Raw genomic sequence first — 17,401 nt, 5'->3', positions numbered from 1 at the left:
TTCCAAGGCAGGAAGTGATGGATATCTGCTCCCCTCCCCCCATTCCTGGTTTGATCAGAGAGTCTGAGCACTTTCTTTTTTTTCCAGTTTATAATTTTTAGTGAGAAAACGAAGATTCACTGCGTAGTCCAAGATACAGATTTGACGTTCTAACAAAGAGGCAGCAGGTGTTACTGTGGGCAGAGCCGAGAGCAATTTCCTTCCCAGGGGTCTGTACAAACCCATTTCTAGTTAGCTTTGCAGACATCAGTCCTTGCTTTGAGTGAAACATAGCTGGAAATGGCAAATTTCACCTAGTTTCAGGTCAAAAATCACTCATTAATTTCTCCTAGTTTTCATCACATATTGGCCCAATTTTGCCCAGACTCATCCCAAACCTGGTCCAACTTAGCCTCAAACCCAGATCAATTTCACCAAACTTTTTGCAAACATTGCCTGAGTCTAGCTTTGCAACAAAGCCTGGAACCAGGCAACCAGGGGTTTCTTTCTGAAGGATTTGCAGTGCTCTGGCCCATACCATTTGGCCTCAGTCCCAATGCAAAGCCCAGTACCTTTGCTTTCACACCCCTGGAGGTACAGCAGCAAAACTGAGACAACATGTCAGCAGGTTTACCCTCCGCCCCCGACTTTATCTAAAAGGATTCCCAAACATGTTCAAACATTTGGGATTGCTGCTTTTCTGCAAGATTGTGGGAGGGGCGGAAGTGCTGAGAGCACCCTGGGGAATGGAATAAATTGCCTCTCATTGGGTCTGTCTCTCACCCAGCCGCAAGGTGAAAGCCTCAGGTGGACATAGAGTGGTTGATCAAGCATTGAACAGAGGTGAAGTGGGGAGGGAGAAGCCTCTGTCTACTCTCTTGGGCTGAAGAGGGCACATGGAGGCTCCTGGGGCAGGCAGGACAATCATCCCCTTGTTGCCCAAGGAACTCACTTCTCCTGGAACTGAAGGAATCCAGGTTTGACCTGAGGCTTGGCGTTCTCTAGGGAAGTCGTTGCCAAGGGTGAAGTTGCCAGGTTAGGCACCAATGCTGGGATCTGAGGCATCTGGGGTATGGTGGAAGCCAGCTGCTTCCAAGCTAGCAATGTGGGGGCAGAGGGCACAGTCGCTGGGCTCGGAGTGGGCACATCCAGGGTGGGAGCGCTTGCCATAGTGATGGAAGTAGTGGATGGCGATGAGGGGGCCAAGGAAGTCTTGGTTTCTGCAGCACTTGGGAAGGGAGACTCAGAGTTTCCTTTCACAGCTCCACCCTCTGTTCGGAAGTGAAAACTGCAATGGGAAGAGACAACCCATGATTAGAGAGAGCAAGCGCATGCTTCTGAGTCCTTGACTGAAAAAAGAGCAGATTATGGAGAGGCTGGCTAAGTGGTGACCAAGGGTCAGGGGAACATGACAACAAGCTCGGAGTACATGACAGTTGTAAAACCATGACCCAAATTTTGAGAAGTGCAGGACAGCTGTCGAGCAGCCCCAGCTCCCACAGACTTTAGGTCCCCCCAGGATCTGCTCACAAACAGGGAGAGGAATTATTTAAGGAGGCACATGAGGGTGTAGCTAGGAGCAATGGGCTAAGATTAAGGTGAGCCATGTAGGTCTAAAATCTTCCTGCCAGTGAGAGCCATGAGTCTGTGAAGGCATGGGAACCCCACTGCTTGGGACATTGGTATACAGGCTGAAGAAAGCAGTGGAAATGCAACAGGAAACAATCCTGCCCTGGACAGAGGAGTCGATGACCTAGCAGGTCTTTCCAGCTCTGTTTGCTCTGAGTTTCCTTCCATTTAAAACTATCCAGACTTCCACAGTCATATGGCCACACCCTGAAGTCCTGACTCAGTCCTTACTTGGGCAAATCTCCCATTGACTTCAATAAGAACTGTGCTTGAGTAGGGACTGCTGGAAGTGGCCCTTGGAAGTTGGGGTAGAAAATATCTATTAGACTTTCTAATCTCTCTGCCTCCAGATAGCGCAGACGGAACTTGGGGCCAATCCTTCCTTCGCTGCTCTCCTTGTAGCAACAATGGGGCCAAATCCCAAAGTCCTTCTTTATGCAAGACTCACACTGGAGTCAGCTGGAGTTCTGGGTGTGGTACAGACTTCAGGATCTGGCCCATATGCGAGTACTTTTTGGCTGCCTCAGTCTTGCCCATCCACTGCTCTCCAAAGTACTCTGAGGGTGACAAGAAGGGCCATAGGCTATCTTGCCCATGCTGAGAGGGATGTTAGGGCTGGGCTGGCTGAATCCTGCCTACACGGAGCGAAGATCTTTAAAGCAAACAGAGCCATGGAAATAGGGACCGAGAAAGCAGCTTCTCTCCTGTGTTGGGTAATCAGGGAAGGTGCTTGTTAAACGGGATTTGCAGAGACACGGGCGAGACAAATACAGTGGGCACCGTTAAAAATGCAACGTTTGCTACTCTGCAGTGACTGCCGCGCTGCCAACACCACTCCAAGAAAGGTGCCAGGGCAGTGAATGGCGGGTTTTTAACGGTGCTCCCATCTGTCTTTCCTATGTGGATAATTCTACAAGGCTGGGAAGCTGCGTTCTTGGTGCACAGTCTCCTGGGCAGCTTAGGGGAAAACCGGACTGGCCACTTCTCAGCCCTGCTGACACTGCAAACCAGATGAGACACACATTTGCCAAAGGCTGAGCACAACACAGGTGCACACTTATTGTGAGTCACTGAAAATTAAAGAGCACGCCCAGCTATTCTGCAGGCAATTCAGCCGGATATGTTTAAAACAGGCCTGTGGATGCTCCAACTGCTGCCCTCTCAGCCAACATGCAAACCCACAGCCCCACTCATAAAGGCAGTTACAGAATGAACCCCCCAGCCCCACCCCAGGCTGCCTATACTGTGTGACCTTTGGGTTTCCCTGGAGCGTGTCTCTGGATTCTTGAACCTCCACTTACTTGGCATGTTTGATGGCCCCATCCAAGGTGCTGAAGAGGGCACCACATTCCTCCACCACGCAGTGGAAATGCACTTTATGGAGGAAGTCGCAGTGGGCGTCACAGAAATCCTTGGTACCAAACCTGGCCAAAAGAGACAAGCATATGGCTTACAAAGAGCCCTTTGGTGGCAGCATCATTTGAAGGGAATTGTGGGGAAACAAACTGGCACATTAGTGTTATTTATTATTTGTATTATCATAGCATCTAAACTTTTCTTTTTAACTTGCTAGATCCGAGGAGCTGGACAGGCCACAGCTCTGATGTCACTCTGTGTGTGTGCGCGCGCAAAGGATATCTCTGGCACTATTGCTCAATTACAAGAACCTGGCATGTACCTCAACATACAAATTGGGAGCCTTAACTCTCTCCTGTTGAAGTCAATGGCAAAACTAGCATTCACTTCAATAGGACCAGGCTGTGGAGTTTTCCTGAAACAAACGAAGAGTAGTAACGTTCTAAAGCATCTGTGCACAAAAGCAGCGGGCCTGGGGAGCAAGAAAGAAGATGAAAATGGAAGGGGATTCTGACCTAGGGAGCACCACTCAAACCGAATAGGATGATTCTCACAGCTAGAATGGCACTGGGAGTGCCAAAAAAGGAAGAAATGTGGGGGTGGAGCCAGAGGTCAGGGTTTGAGAAGTACAAACCAAAGACTAACAAGACAGGAGGACAGAGAGAATGAGTAACTCTTGGCCAACTCCAATGGGACTTGAAACTTGAGGTGGGTCCAAAGCCACACCCTCTAACTCAGAAGGCATTGAAGGGCATGGGAAGGGGTTGAATCTAGAGCCAAATGTCCTGGCTTTTCCACATCTCTACTTGAAACCACAGTGTAGCACCTTCGAGGGGGATTGTAACTTCTCAGATGTCTACTGTGTAACAAATACAGCCCAACAGGCATCATCAGAAAGTCCCAAAATTACACAGGAAAAGACAGTTACCTTTTACGGTAACTGGTGCTCTTTGAGATGTGTTGCTCATGTCCATTCAACTTAGGTGTGTGTGCTCACCACATGCACCGGAAGTTTTTCCCTCAGCAGTGTCCGTATGTGGCATATGGACATATGCAGTGGCCCCCTCCACCCTCAGTTCCTTCTTGCCGGAAACTCCAACAGTGGGGAAGGAGGGCGGGTCGTTGAATGAGCAACACATCTTGAAGAACACCAGTTACAGAAAAGGTAACTGTCTTTTCTTCTTCGAGTGATTGCTCATGTCTGTTCAACTTAGGTGACTCCCAGCACTACCCCTGGAGGCAGGTAAGGAGTTCACGGACATGTAGATTGCAACACAGCTCTGCTGAACCCAGCATCGTCCTTGGCCTGCTGAGTGATGGCGTAGTGGGCCGTGAACGTGTGCATCAAGGACAGATGTCCTGGATTGGAACATGTGCCAGGAAGGCCACCGAGGATGCCTGCATTCTGGTCAAGTGGGCTCTGACGATCAGCGGCGGAGGGACTCCCGCTAACTCGTCGCAGGTCCTAATGCAAGAGGTGATCCAGTTAGAAATCCTTTGCGTGGACACTGGGTGGCCCTTCATCCTATCAGCAGAGACAAAAAGCTGAGTCGATTTACGGAAGGGTTTTGTCCGATCTAGGTAGAAAGCCACAGCCCTGCTTATGTCCATAGTGTGAAGGTGCCTCTCTTCACTGGTCTCATGGAGCTTAGGGCAGAAGATCAGAAGAAAGATGTCCTGGCTCATGTGGAAAGTGGACACCACCTTGGGAAGGATGGCCGGGTGGGGCCGGAGCTGGACCTTATCCTTATAGAAGACTGTGTACGGCGGTTCTGAGGTCAGGGCTTGCAGCTCGGAGACTCGCCTTGCCGACATCACCATCACGAGGAAACTACCTTCCATGATAGGTGAGAGGGAGCATGAGGCCAAAGGCTCAAAGGGCAGACCCATAAGCCTGGACAGAACCAAGCTGAAATTCCACTGGGGACTGGACTTGAGGGAAGAGCCTCTCGAGGCCTCTAAGGAACCTGACCGTCATGTCATGGGAGAACACAGTCTGCCCCTGGATTGGCGGATGAAAGGCCGACATGGCCGCCAGGTATACCCGGATAGAGGAGTGCTCCAGGCCCTGGTTCCTTAAATGAAGCAGGTAGTCCAAGATGGACTGCACCGAAGAATGCCCCAAATGTCCACTTTGCCAGGTAGGTCTGCCTAGTTGAGGGCTTTCTACTCTCAAGGAGGACCTTCTGGACCCCGTCCAAACAGGCCCGTTCATCCGGGTTCAGCCACGCAACATCCACGCCGTGAGGTGGAGGAACACCAGGTTGGGGTGCAAGAGTCAGCCATGATCCTGTGACAGCGGGTCCGGTCGGTTCGGCAGGGGCCAGGGAGGGATCGCTGACAAGCTTGATAGCGTCCCGAACCAGTGCTGGCGAGGCCACGCCAGGCTGATCATGATAACCTGTGCCTTGTCCCTCTTGATTTTTCGCTAGGACCTCGCTGATGAGCGGAATCGGAGGGAATGAGGACATCAGGCTTCCTACCCATGGCAGGAGGAAGGCGTCAGAGAGGGAGCCCTTGCCCAGACCCCATCTGGAGCAAAACCTGTGACACCTTCTGTTCTGCCTGGTGGAGAACAAATCCACTTGGGGAGTTCCCCACCTCTGGAAGATCATGCCGGCTACCTCCGGGTGAAGCACCTACTCATGGTGAGAGGAGAAGTCCTTGCTTAGGTGATCTGCCAGCGTGTTCCTGGCACCCAGAAGGTGACACATTTCTAGATGAATTCCGTGGTCGATGCAGAAGTCCCAGAGATGGAGTGCCTCTTGGCAAAGGGCCAAGGATCACGCTCCTTCTTGCCTGTTGATGTAGAATATCAAGGCTGTGTTGTCCGTGAGGACTCTGCCCACTCTGCCCAACAGGTGAGGTAAGAAGACCACGCATGCTCTGTGCACCCCCCTGAGCTCTTTGACATTTATGTGTAGCGTCAACTCCTCTGGGGACCACATACCTTGGGTCTGGAGGATGCCGAGGTGTGCCCCCCAGCCAAGATCCAAAGTGTCCGAAACCAACTCGACTGAGTAAGGAGTGCTGACGAAGGGAACTCCTTCCAGGACTTTCCCGGGGTTGGCCCACCATTGCAGCGAGGTAAGTACCATCGTGGGGATGGTGACGACCGTCTCCAGGTGGTCCCTGGACGAGTCTGAGGCCATGGGCCCAGCTGTGGTGCCACCGACGTAGTCTGCATTGTAGGTACCGGAGCCTGTCCCGCCGCTAGGGAATCTTGCTCCTAACCTGAGGTAAAGCCCGAGCAGTCGCTCCCCTGTGACCAAGATGGGGCTGATTGGTACCGGTCGCCCCTCCAGGAGTTGAATCTGGCTGACCTCGACGAGCATCTGGATCGGGGCCTCGGCGACCAGTGGCGGTCAGCGGATCCGCAACGGCCCCGGGCTGGCAATCTATGCCTCACGCTTAACGAGCGGTACTGGGATGTGGAGCGGCATCAGGAACTAGAGCGGGCTTGGCGTCATGAAGATGTAGCCACACAGTGATGCCGCCCTGTGAGATTGGCGACGGTCCAGAGAACGGTACCGTTGCTCCCTCAACCTGTCCCTGGAGCGGTACCGGTGCTGCCGAGATTCCGGGCGCCAGCTCCAAAACTCCTGCTGGGGGGCGTGTGCCTCCAGAGGTCTGCACCCGGTCACCAGCGAGCCCTGCCTTGGGCCTCTCTGCCCTTGTCCTAGGTCCGGAGACCAGATGGGGCTATGAAGCTTCTGCCTATTGTGGTCAGAAGCGTGTCGGCTGCGAGAGGGCGACTGTTGGCAGGGAGTGCTGCCGGAAAGGTGGAGATTGTGGTGGTCCCAATGTGGGTTTACCCCGGGCTGGGAACCCGCAGGGGCCAGAGTGGGTGGCACCGGGAGGGACATCATGTCTTGCTTCGCTTGGAGGGCCTCCGGTGTGGATGGCACCCACAGCTGATGAGGACCTCCGCTGCTATCTGGGGTAGCTGTGGGGAGTGGGCTGGGCTACACCGCTCGACCTGAGCTGGGGCCTGGGATCCCGAAGGGGGTGAGGAGGCGCCCGAGACAGGGCCTTGGGCCACCTCAGACTTGTCCTTTCCCTTGTGGGAAGCTGGAGACCTTCCTTGCCCCGTCTTCCTGGGCTGGAGCCATGGAAAGGGACCAGTGCCGGCTCGTAGACAGTACCAGCAGGGTGCTGCACACCGAGGTCATGGTGCTCAGTGCCAGATCGGAGCGCTGCTCCGGCATCGGGGTAAGGGCAGATTCCATCAGGAGTGCCTTCAAACGAATGTCACAATCCTTCTTTGTCCTGGGCTTGAAGGACCTGCAAATTTTGCACATATCAAGAATGTGACTTTCGCCCAAGCACCGTAAACAACTATTCTGTGGCTCATTAATAGGCATGGGCCTTTTACAGCGATCGCAGGCTTTAAAGCCTGGGGACCGGGGCATGCCCCATCCCGAGGCGAAGTCCCTTTAGGGACCTACTAAGTCTCTAACTTAACACATAGCTTGAAGTAAACTAGAGGGAAACTATATATACAGTAATATTTGCAAGGCAAATGAGTTCAAATTAATGAAAAGCAACAGCTCTAGCTGAAGCAGCACCAGTCCCATGCACCGTCACTGGCAGCAAGAAGGAACTGAGGGTTGAAGGGGCCGGTGGTGCCCTATATGCCACGGCATATGCATGCCACTCCAGGGGGCGCCGGATCCAGTCCCCTACGGATACTGCTGAGGGGAAAACTTCGGCACTGGTGCATGTGGCGAGCACACACACCTAAGTTGAATGGACACGAGCAATCACTCGAAGAAGAAACAACTTTCTGGTGCAGAAAGTGGGAGGCTCCAACCAGAAGAGAAGCCTTGCAGGAGCTGCCTCTTGCCACCAGGGTGGAACTAATCAAGAAGGCAAGAATAATAGGGAAGCCCAGTACCAGTGACTATGAGCTGCTTCGATTCACCATAGTGAGGAATAGCAGCATAAGATTATGAGATTTCAAGAAAGCAAATTCCAAAATTCCAGGGACTTAAAAAACCTAGTAAGGTGCAATAGCAGGAAGTATTTAAACCTCCCTGGGTGTGGAAGGACTGGGGAATCTTCATAATTAAGGTGTGACAGACTACAGTTCCTCTGAAGATCAGGAAAGCAAAAACAAGCAGCAGCCTGTGTGGTCCCAGGTGGGACCTTAAATATCTGAGGTTAAACGAAACAAAAGAAATCTTGTACTGGGAAAGGAAAATGGCAGGGGATGCAGAATACATGGGGTCAGTTAAAGCTTGCAGGGAGAAGATAAGAGAGAGTGAGGCCCTGATAAGAGGAGCAATAACAGCACAAGTTAATGTAAACTAAAGGGGTTATTTTATCAGGGAGAAGAGGTACCATACTTAGGGAGAAAATAGGGCCATTAAAAAATGACGTTGGCGGGTTATGTCTCAAAAATGGATGAGCTACTCCACCGCCTTTTAAAAATCTTCCTCTAACATGAAAAATAAAGACAAAGCAGATAGTTAGGATGAAATGAAGATCTTACAGAAAAGCAGATACGGGAATGCTTAGAAAATGTAACTATGCACAAATCAGCCAGTCTGGATGATTCTCATCTGAGAGCATGCTTGAATTAACTCAGAAACTTACTGGACTACTGATATTGAAGTCATAGAGAACTGGGGAGGTGCCAGAAGACTAGAAAAAACAAATATGGTACGTATTCTTTAAGGAAAAAACAAGAATGATCCTGGCAATTATCGTACCTCTGGTCTCAGTGTCTCTTCCCAGTAAAGTCATGGAACAAATATTAAGAGAGGGGAGAAAATCATTAAACATCTAGAGGATAAAGGAACCATGAGCAAATAAACAGCATGGGGATTATAAAGAATAAATCTTGCCAAACAAATTTAATTGCTTTTTTTGATAGAATTATACAATTAGTGGATGAAGGGCTGCAATATAGTTGGACTTTAGTGAAGCATTTTGATACAGAGTCTCACATATGCTTAAAATTAATTCAAATTGGCTTGGATGTGAACACTGCCACACGGACTGAAAACTGGCTGAAGGACCATGAACAAAGGGTAATGACAAACTGCAATGTACGGAGCTGGAAGGAGGTATCTCATGAGTGCTGCAAGGATGAGTTGAGTTAGGTCTGATTTTATTTAACATCTTCATTAGTAATCTAGGAGAAGGTATAAACAGCACATTCACAAATTCACAGATGATCCTAAACAGAGGAGCTGGAAGTACCAGTGCAAGGGAAGAGAAATAATGCAATAATGCCTAGAGAGACAGGGGGGGGGGGGGAATCACAAATTGAGATTCATATTTGGAAAAATGCAACTAATACATCTGGGGGGATATTCAATAGGAGAGGAACCTAGAAGGCAGTGTTGCAATGAGAGACCCAGAGACACAGTGCACAACAAACGTGATACAAGTGTGCAATGTGAGATGGATACAAAAACAGCAGTGCAGTTTTGGGCTGCATACACAGAGCAGGGACCTTACAGTCCCTATGGTGTGATGGCACTGGAGTAGGGGATCCATTTCTGGACACCTGAGAGTTCAGAGAGACGCAACAAACCCCACATCAAACCGAACCAAACCAAAGAAATGAGTAGCGGCCCGGAGGGACTGATTTACAAAGTGAGATTCAAATAACTAAATCACTATAGCTTGGATAAATGATGATATGCTACTAGTCTGTGAATATTTGAAGGGGGTAAATTCCAGGCAAGAAGAGGAATTAACTATTGTGGTTTAAGGGGTATAATTAGGAGAATTGCAACAAAATAAAGAAAGGGAAAATTCAGGCAGCATATCAAGAAAAAAAGTATCCTGACAATGAAATGTTTTAGGTAGTAAAATAATCCTCTAAGAGGCGTGGAGAGAACTACATTGCTTGGCATAGTTAAAACTAGACTGGATAAAACACTAGCAAACAGACTGCAGGGATTGATCTTGCACTGGTATAGGCAGTTGGACTTCAGAGATCTTTCCCATCTTCAATGTTTACAATCCTATAATATGTTCACAGGCACTTGTAGTCAAGTGTGTTTTTGTCAGAGCACAAACCCATTCATGTCTGTTTGGGCATATCCATGTGTACTCAAATCATGTGTCAGTCTGGGCACGTATGTGCATGTGTCTCTGTGTGGGTGAGTTCTATGCCTGTTCCATTTTCCCTGCAAGCCTCCTTGTCGACAAGAAAAACAGTCCCTCAGAGCAAGAACCAATTGTCTGCACAGTGCCCCCTGGGCTCCCTGCTTTGAATCACTAGTCCACTCACAGAATCAGACAAGAGGCGCTAATTCCACAGCAAGTACTCTCAAGGCTACTGTGATCTTCATGTATTAACTGTGCATGGTCTAACACTGGTTCACTGCTGAAGCGCACAGCTACAGGATATCCTTAGGATTCACTGCCTGGTATACGGGGGAGGGTTTCAGAATGAATGTGCATGCCATAGCATTCAAGCCACATGAGAGTCTGTGCTGTTAGATACCACCCAAGGGACACTTGTGGCCCAATCCTGCAAGGTGCTGAGCAACTCCTGCAAGATATTAAGTACCTAATTCTCCGCCCTGCAGTCAAAGCGAATTGAGAGGGCTCAGTGCATTGCAGGGGATACTCAGCATTTCACTGGATCAGGACCTCAAATTCAAATATAATTGACTGCATTGAATCCAGGTGGGACTGTAAGTGGTCTTAAAACTTGCTACAGGAGGAGTTGGCCCCTTTGTGCAGGAAATAATTTCCCGCTTCCCTTACCTGCGCAAGTACATCTTCCAGGGCTCAGAGAGTTTCTCCTGAACAAGCGCCTTCACTGCTTTGCCCAGGTATTGCGTTGGCTCACCAGCCCCTGCCTGGTTGCCATCTCCTTCTGTCTTCAAGCTTGGCAGGCTGCCAAGGCTGGCATTGGCCTGGTTCATCTGTGGCAAGAACATAGACACAGCATCAGACACTGGTCACTGGCCAATCTGGCTCCACTCAAAAGCACACCATGAAAAGTCACGTTTTCAGGATTGGAAGGAAAGATCAGGCAAGAGGTTTGCAAAGGCTGCACATTGCTCCAGAATAAATCAATAACTCATCATCGCCCTTCTCCAGCACCCTCTATTTGAGGATCTCAAAGCACTTGGCACTCATCAAATCCTCTCAGCCCCTACATCAGGTGTGGAAGCGTTATCCCCATTTTACAGATGGGAAAATTGAGGCAGAAATGGGCCCTGCACTGAGAACCAGGTGGATGGACCCCTGTGCCTAAAGGAAAACTGTTGACTCCGTGTTTCCAGTACAGGATTGGAGCCTCAGTGACTTGAGCCCCATAGTGGCAGAGTCAGTAAAGGAAACACAAATTCTGGTTCCCAACCATCCTGCTCTAACCACAGGACGGCACTCTGTCCTATAAAATAATTGTAAGATATATTTATTTAAAGGATATATAAAATCCCAGTTCCATTTAAGTCTAGGGGAAAACTCCTAATGACCTCAGTGGAGTCATGATTTCAGCCTCTGTGTTTTATGTACAGACAGGGACGTGTGAGTGTGTACATGTATTGAGAGAGAGAGACTCTCACTGATTCCAGTACAGAGTGATGATGGGATCAGGCATAGGTTGTACAAAAAAAAGACATATAAGCTGAAAAACTGAAATTACTTAATAATGCTTAGCCAGCAAACTTTATCTCCTAATAATATATAATATAATACCACAATTCAATCCTGCTCACCTACTCACATGAATAGATCCAGTAAAGTCAGTGGAACTCCAGGCACAAATAAAGTGCAATATCAGGCCCAAGCTTTGCATTTAGAAATCACCCCCCATCTGCAGATCTCAAAACCCTTTATAAACATTAATTAACTAAATCTGACAGCCACCCTGAATAAACTGCATAACAACTGCCGTACATTACAGGACCCCTGGCTATTCTGAAGCTCTGTAAACACCGCCAGAAGGTGAAGCTACTGCTGCTACAAAACATCTCTTAACTGGAGACTGCAACTCTCACCCTATGTCTACTCTGCTGCTGAGAGTGAGCCTCCCAACCTAGGTAGACAGACTTGCACGAGTGTGGATGTTGCAGCTTTGGCAGCGGCTCAGGATTTCAAGTCGCAACTGGATCTGAGCCCAGGTGGCCAGCCTGAGTCTGCACCGGAGCCACAATGGCCACACTGCTATTTTTAGCGCACTTGCTCAAGCTCCACTAGCATGAGTCTCGCTCCCAGTTGCAGTGTAGACATATCCTTAGAGGCTGAGAGTCGGAAATTCAGTTTGTCTTATTTCTTTGGAACCTTTGGAGCTCTCAGTTCAATTTCCTGGAAGGGCATTTTTAAAAGAGAAATTCACACAAAGAAAGAAAGAATTCCTCAATAAGGAGAGAGACATTATAGAGCAGACAAAGGGGGGAGAGAGAGACCCATACAGTCCTGTAACCCTTACTCTTGTGAATAGTCCCACTGAAGTCAATGGATCAGATTCTCCTTTGCCTTGCACTTTATGACACCATTTAACCCTGTGCATATGTTAAATGATACCGATCTGATTCACTAGTGTTTTACGCCCATGCTGCACTTATTTTGCACAGGAGTAAGATGCCTGATTTGGGAAAGCATGTAAGCAAGTGCTTAACTTTAAACATGTGCTTAAATCCATCGACTTCCATGGGACTTAAAGTTAAGCTTTCCTCAGCTGGGGCCTTAAGGATGACTCAAGATGCCAGGCAATGGAGATTCTGACCCAGTGGGACTACTCTCAGAAGTAAGAGCTGCAGATCCAGGATCACAGACTATGGGGAGGAAGGTATAAAGAGAGAGAGAGTGCATGTGTGTAACTAAGTGATAAAGGAACCACTGAAAACCAAATGGAGGAAAAAACAGAATGGAGGAGAAAAGTGACATACAGTGAAAATGAAAAAATGGAGAGTAAAAGGCCGATGGAAGAAAAGAGGGAGGAGGAGGGAGAGCACTAGACAAAGTCACTTTGCCCTTTCTTGAGGGTTATATAGCCTTGCTGGATATAATGCCCAGAGCCAAGGGGATGGCAGTAGTTATGCCTCTAGAGCCTATCACATAGTAGGATATTAAAGTGTGGCTCAGAGGCTGCCCTGATCGCTAATGCAGTTGTATACAGTAGCAAAATTAATCTCGCTATAGTAAAATTTATCATGTGGAAGGGAAAAATATATTTGAGATGATGTATAATTTAAGGAAGAAAGAAAAAGAAACGGTGCATTATTTAAAGTAAATATTCCAGAGTGTGGTAGAACAGGCTCAGTTGGACACCATTACTCATGCCAGAAAGGCGGAAATTGATGATTTTTGCTCAAAACTTGTAATTTCGTCTTTTTCTTCTGCTCTCTTTTACAAAAACAAACTCGCCCGCCATGAAACAAATGTTTTACAGTAAATAAATAAAATAGATAACTGTAAAGCGAGAGAGAGAGAGAGAAGTTGCCAGGTTCTGGAAATCAAATTTTTAAAAAATTCTTTCGAGCCCTCCTCTGTCTAGAAGGGATTAAAAAAAAAAAAAAAAGGTGTCAGGGGCTGCGATATATTTCTTCAGCCAGTTCATTAAATTAATTCGTAAGCAGGGGCTCTGAAATTATACCCGATGACAAATGGTCTCAAAATTTAAATGGTACAAACTCATCTTATTAGAGGCAAAACATTAAAAAACAAACGCATCTCCCCCCCCTTGCCATCGCGGCTTTAATTTCTCTTGGTGGGGGGAATGAAAGGCGTTTGATGGATGGCTCTTACCTTATTCATAAGCGAGGATAAAAGAGATGAATTTGCTGAGACTGTGTGGCCATTTGATTCATTACTGGAACACACAAACCAATAGGGTTTAGTTAAGACGTGCACAGGGACCGTGAGCACTGAGATTAATTCTTCTCCCTTCAAATTGTGTCCTCTCCCCCCCTCCTCCCCTACTTCCCACCTGCTGCATCTGGAGGAAGAGATGATGCCCATTCTCCCTCGGGCAGGTCAAGTTCTATGTGGTAGCTAGGATGCAGGAGAAGAGGGTCTCAAGCTTCCAGAGCTAAAATGGATCTCTTGGCCATTCAGTATTCCAGTTCACACCTCAAGTGTCCAGCCCAGCTCCCTCCTCATCACCTGATACCTAGCTCATTTCTCACTCACTCTGCTTTACTCTTTGTCCTGCCCCAGGCCAGGCAGGACTGTTAAAACACACATGCCACAGAACACTCAGGGCTCCTATAACAAAACCACAGGGTGACAGTTGTGAATTGAGAAAGGCCCTCTCTATAGTAGATGAAGAGGCATTGCAAAAAAAAGTCTAGGATACTAGAGTGCAATGTCTGAGACACACACACAAGGGCAATCCAGGTATTTTTGAAGCAGTAGCAGGACCTTGCTGATTACAACAACTGGGACAAAGTCTTTTGCTCAGGCCTGGTTGAACCTCAGTATGGAGAGGAAACCACAGGTGTTGCAGGCTGCCCTGGTTCAGCCAGTCCCCCAAAAGCCATTCATTCCACAATGCAGTCCTTCTTGGAAAATGACCCAAAAGCTCTTGCTCTCAGGCACTGTTGGATAGGTGCTTCATGATTCCCAGAATACACCAACATGGCTATCAAAAACTGCAGGGCTGTAAGGATGTGTTAAACATCTGCAAGGATGAGCGAGACAAGCAGCTGTTTCATGCAGCTGATGTTTCTCCAACAGTTTCCTTGCTTCGGCCATGATCCAATGCCCACTGAAGTCAATGGAAATACTCTCATGGGTGTCAGCTGGCATTGGATCAGGCCCTTAATGGAGACACATCATTAGTCTTCAATCAAATATATGGTGTTGACGGTGGTTGCAAAAACACTATGCTGGGGGAAGAAGGTTGGCCAGAGGCCTGTTGGTGTTCTAACTTAAGGGAGGATGTGTTCCAAGTTACAGGGGCTCTCAATCCATAAACAGGGCCCAGTGAAGTCAATGGGAGTTTATGAGCGCAAAGAATGCCATCGAGGACAGGCACCTTATAATGCCATGGGAAGTTGAAGGAGCCGTCCAGAGCACACTAAAGCTCTTCACTTTGCAATTTACAGATTTTTCTGACTCAGCACAAGTTAGCAGCCACAGGTAAAACAAGTTAGATCAAACCGTTCTCCCTTGTGTTACTGGATGTGAGAATAGCCTTTGAGAGCCTCAGTGGATGGAGCCAAGTATCCCAGCCTCTCCTTCTCACCCATGATCTTTCACGCTCAGGTCCAGGCTGTGCTCCTGCAAGGAAACCTGGGTCGCCGGGGATGAGGATACCACACTCTCCACGGGCTCCTGCTTCATTTGAACTGGATTGAACCGTCCGGGAGTCATCAGTTGCCCGTTCCCTGTAGGAGACAGAGACCAAAGAGAATCATGAAAAATACACAAATTAGTGTCAGAAAGAGGCGATGGAGACAAATAAATGAATTAAACCACCACCACCAAATAATGGGAGAGAAGAAAAAAAAACAAGTGGGGGGAAGGGAAGCACCCGGGTTGCTGGTCAGCGTTTATCGCTGGGCTGACTTGATGGGTTCTGACGTCCACTCCAGCATGGAAATTCTTCAAGTGATAATTATTGCAAAATTATGTCAAAGTTGTCCAGGCTACGGGCCCTTTAAAGGAGAAGAGCGGAAGGAGCGTGGGGGAGACCTGATTCTCTGCACAAACTGTCATAACTAATTTGCGGGGCTGCCTCTTAAGCGTTTATTAAAGACTCTGTTAATGCTGAGGCAATGTGGCAGCTTTCGACTGCTAGTCAAGCCCCCTTTCCATTCCCCAATCTCGCCGTTGCCTTAGCGACCGCTCCGGCCCTCCACTGAGCATGCCCAGAAGGAACATCTGCTGTGTCAGGTCTATTGAAGCTGACAGCCAATCAGATTGGTTCAAACTGCGTGACCTCTCTCCCATCAAGTTGTCCCAACGAGAGGGGGAAATATATATATTTTTTAAATGAGAAAAATGTGAAATATATATGATTTTTAAATTAAGGGAATGAAAAAAAAAGGATGATGGAAAAAAGCAAAAATGGCGGGAAAGAAGTAAGAAAGAAAAACTGAAGTAGAAAAAAGAAGAAGAGGATAAAGAAAGGGGGGAAAAAGTTGCTGACAGGAACATGTCCGCTGAGCTTTTTTCCACAATCCCCAAGTGACTAAAATATTAATTTACCCTCAGGCACTACCGCTGACGGTGAGCTGTTTCACAGACAGCAAGTGGCATTTTATTAAAAAATAAAAGAAATAGTTCCCTCGATGACCTTTCTGTGTTTTAGGAAAGAATTATTTTAATAATAAGGGGAAAAATATTTCAAAGTTTCCCCCCCCTTTTAACCAGATCACGTCACTCTCATCTCTTCTTCATTAAGAGCGGACTCTTGTTTGAGAAGGGGGGAGGAGGCAGAGGTGACACACCCAGACCCAACCAGCTTGCCTCAGGCACCAGACAATGGAAAGGTTTTCAATGCCCTCAGGGAAAAGAGGAATTGTGGGAGCAGAGTCTGAGGTCGCTGGGGCCTGCAGGCCAGCTCCTACTCTTGGTCACATCAGTGTAAATCCAAAGGCACTTGATTGTTTTCAGTTGGGTTACTCTGGATTTACAGTGGTGTCACCAAGAGCAGTCTGGCCCTGTTCGTCGGAAGGGGCCTGAGATATTCTGGCTGAAAGGGATGGCTACAAATGAACTGTCTACTTAGGTTCTAGAGGGCAGCAAAGAACGGATTCATTAGTCCCAGTGGGGGGATCTGCCGTGGATTCAGGCTGCTCCTTGCAGACTGTCAAGGGACTATGTGTGGGTAGGATGGGAGGGAAGGAAAGCAACCTGCCTGTCAGACCCAGGAAGGTAAAATGTCCCATCTGAGAACCAACACAGTGGTTTCTAAGAGGATCAACCAGATGCTTCAATGGGAGAAACTCATCCCCTCCCCCAAGCCAAGGAGAGAAAAAGAAAACGGGAGATGAGGGAGTTAGAACGAGCCACAGTGAGAAGAGAGTGCTGGGTGGGCTGGATGGCTCACAGGAGCACACATCCTGGCACAGATCCAGATCTATCACTGTTGTTTGTCCTGTAATTACCGCAGTAGAGGTGCAAGGTGAGGGGGATAGAGTCGTTCAGTGCAGCTCAGCTCTCACGTTCTCACGCTCGCCTGAAAAGCTGCTAGACACAGAACCCTCTGACTCCATTTCCCCTCTGCCTTTCACTGGCTTCACAGTCCTTGTCCCCTTTCCAGGCTAGCCCTGCCTTCCCTGGAGTGCAGCCTTCTTTCTTATGCAGAACGACCCAGTCACAGCCCCCTTGATGCTTAATGGATCATCTCCAGCAGGGGTAGTCAATAGCCAGATCACGGGTCAAATCCAGACCTCCAGGCACTTTTGAACAGACCCCGAAATCGTTTTATTTACTTATTATCATTGTTATTTTTTATTATTGTCTCTGGCGTCTGGACCTTGACTGTACCTTTACCAAGAAATTTGGACCT

The 17,401-nt window shown here is 48.2% G+C and overlaps 1 protein-coding gene across 1 annotated transcript in view; it reads right to left on the bottom strand.

The window, feature by feature from the left end:
- Positions 1 to 927: 927 nt before the first annotated feature.
- The window catches only part of CASZ1 (castor zinc finger 1), a 50,610-nt gene continuing 34,136 nt past the window's right edge, over positions 928 to 17,401 (bottom strand). The window contains exons 8-12 of the mRNA XM_065421369.1: positions 15,131 to 15,272; positions 13,690 to 13,753; positions 10,696 to 10,856; positions 2,910 to 3,032; positions 928 to 1,267 (exon numbers count right to left, since the gene is read on the bottom strand). Coding sequence (XP_065277441.1) covers positions 928 to 1,267; positions 2,910 to 3,032; positions 10,696 to 10,856; positions 13,690 to 13,753; positions 15,131 to 15,272 — 830 coding nt within the window. The remainder of the gene's footprint in view (positions 1,268 to 2,909; positions 3,033 to 10,695; positions 10,857 to 13,689; positions 13,754 to 15,130; positions 15,273 to 17,401) is intronic.

Source organism: Emys orbicularis, chromosome 22, assembly GCF_028017835.1.
Source record: "Emys orbicularis isolate rEmyOrb1 chromosome 22, rEmyOrb1.hap1, whole genome shotgun sequence".
NCBI classification, from domain to species: Eukaryota; Metazoa; Chordata; order Testudines; family Emydidae; genus Emys; species Emys orbicularis.
This window is presented reverse-complemented; position numbering and strand designations above follow the sequence as displayed.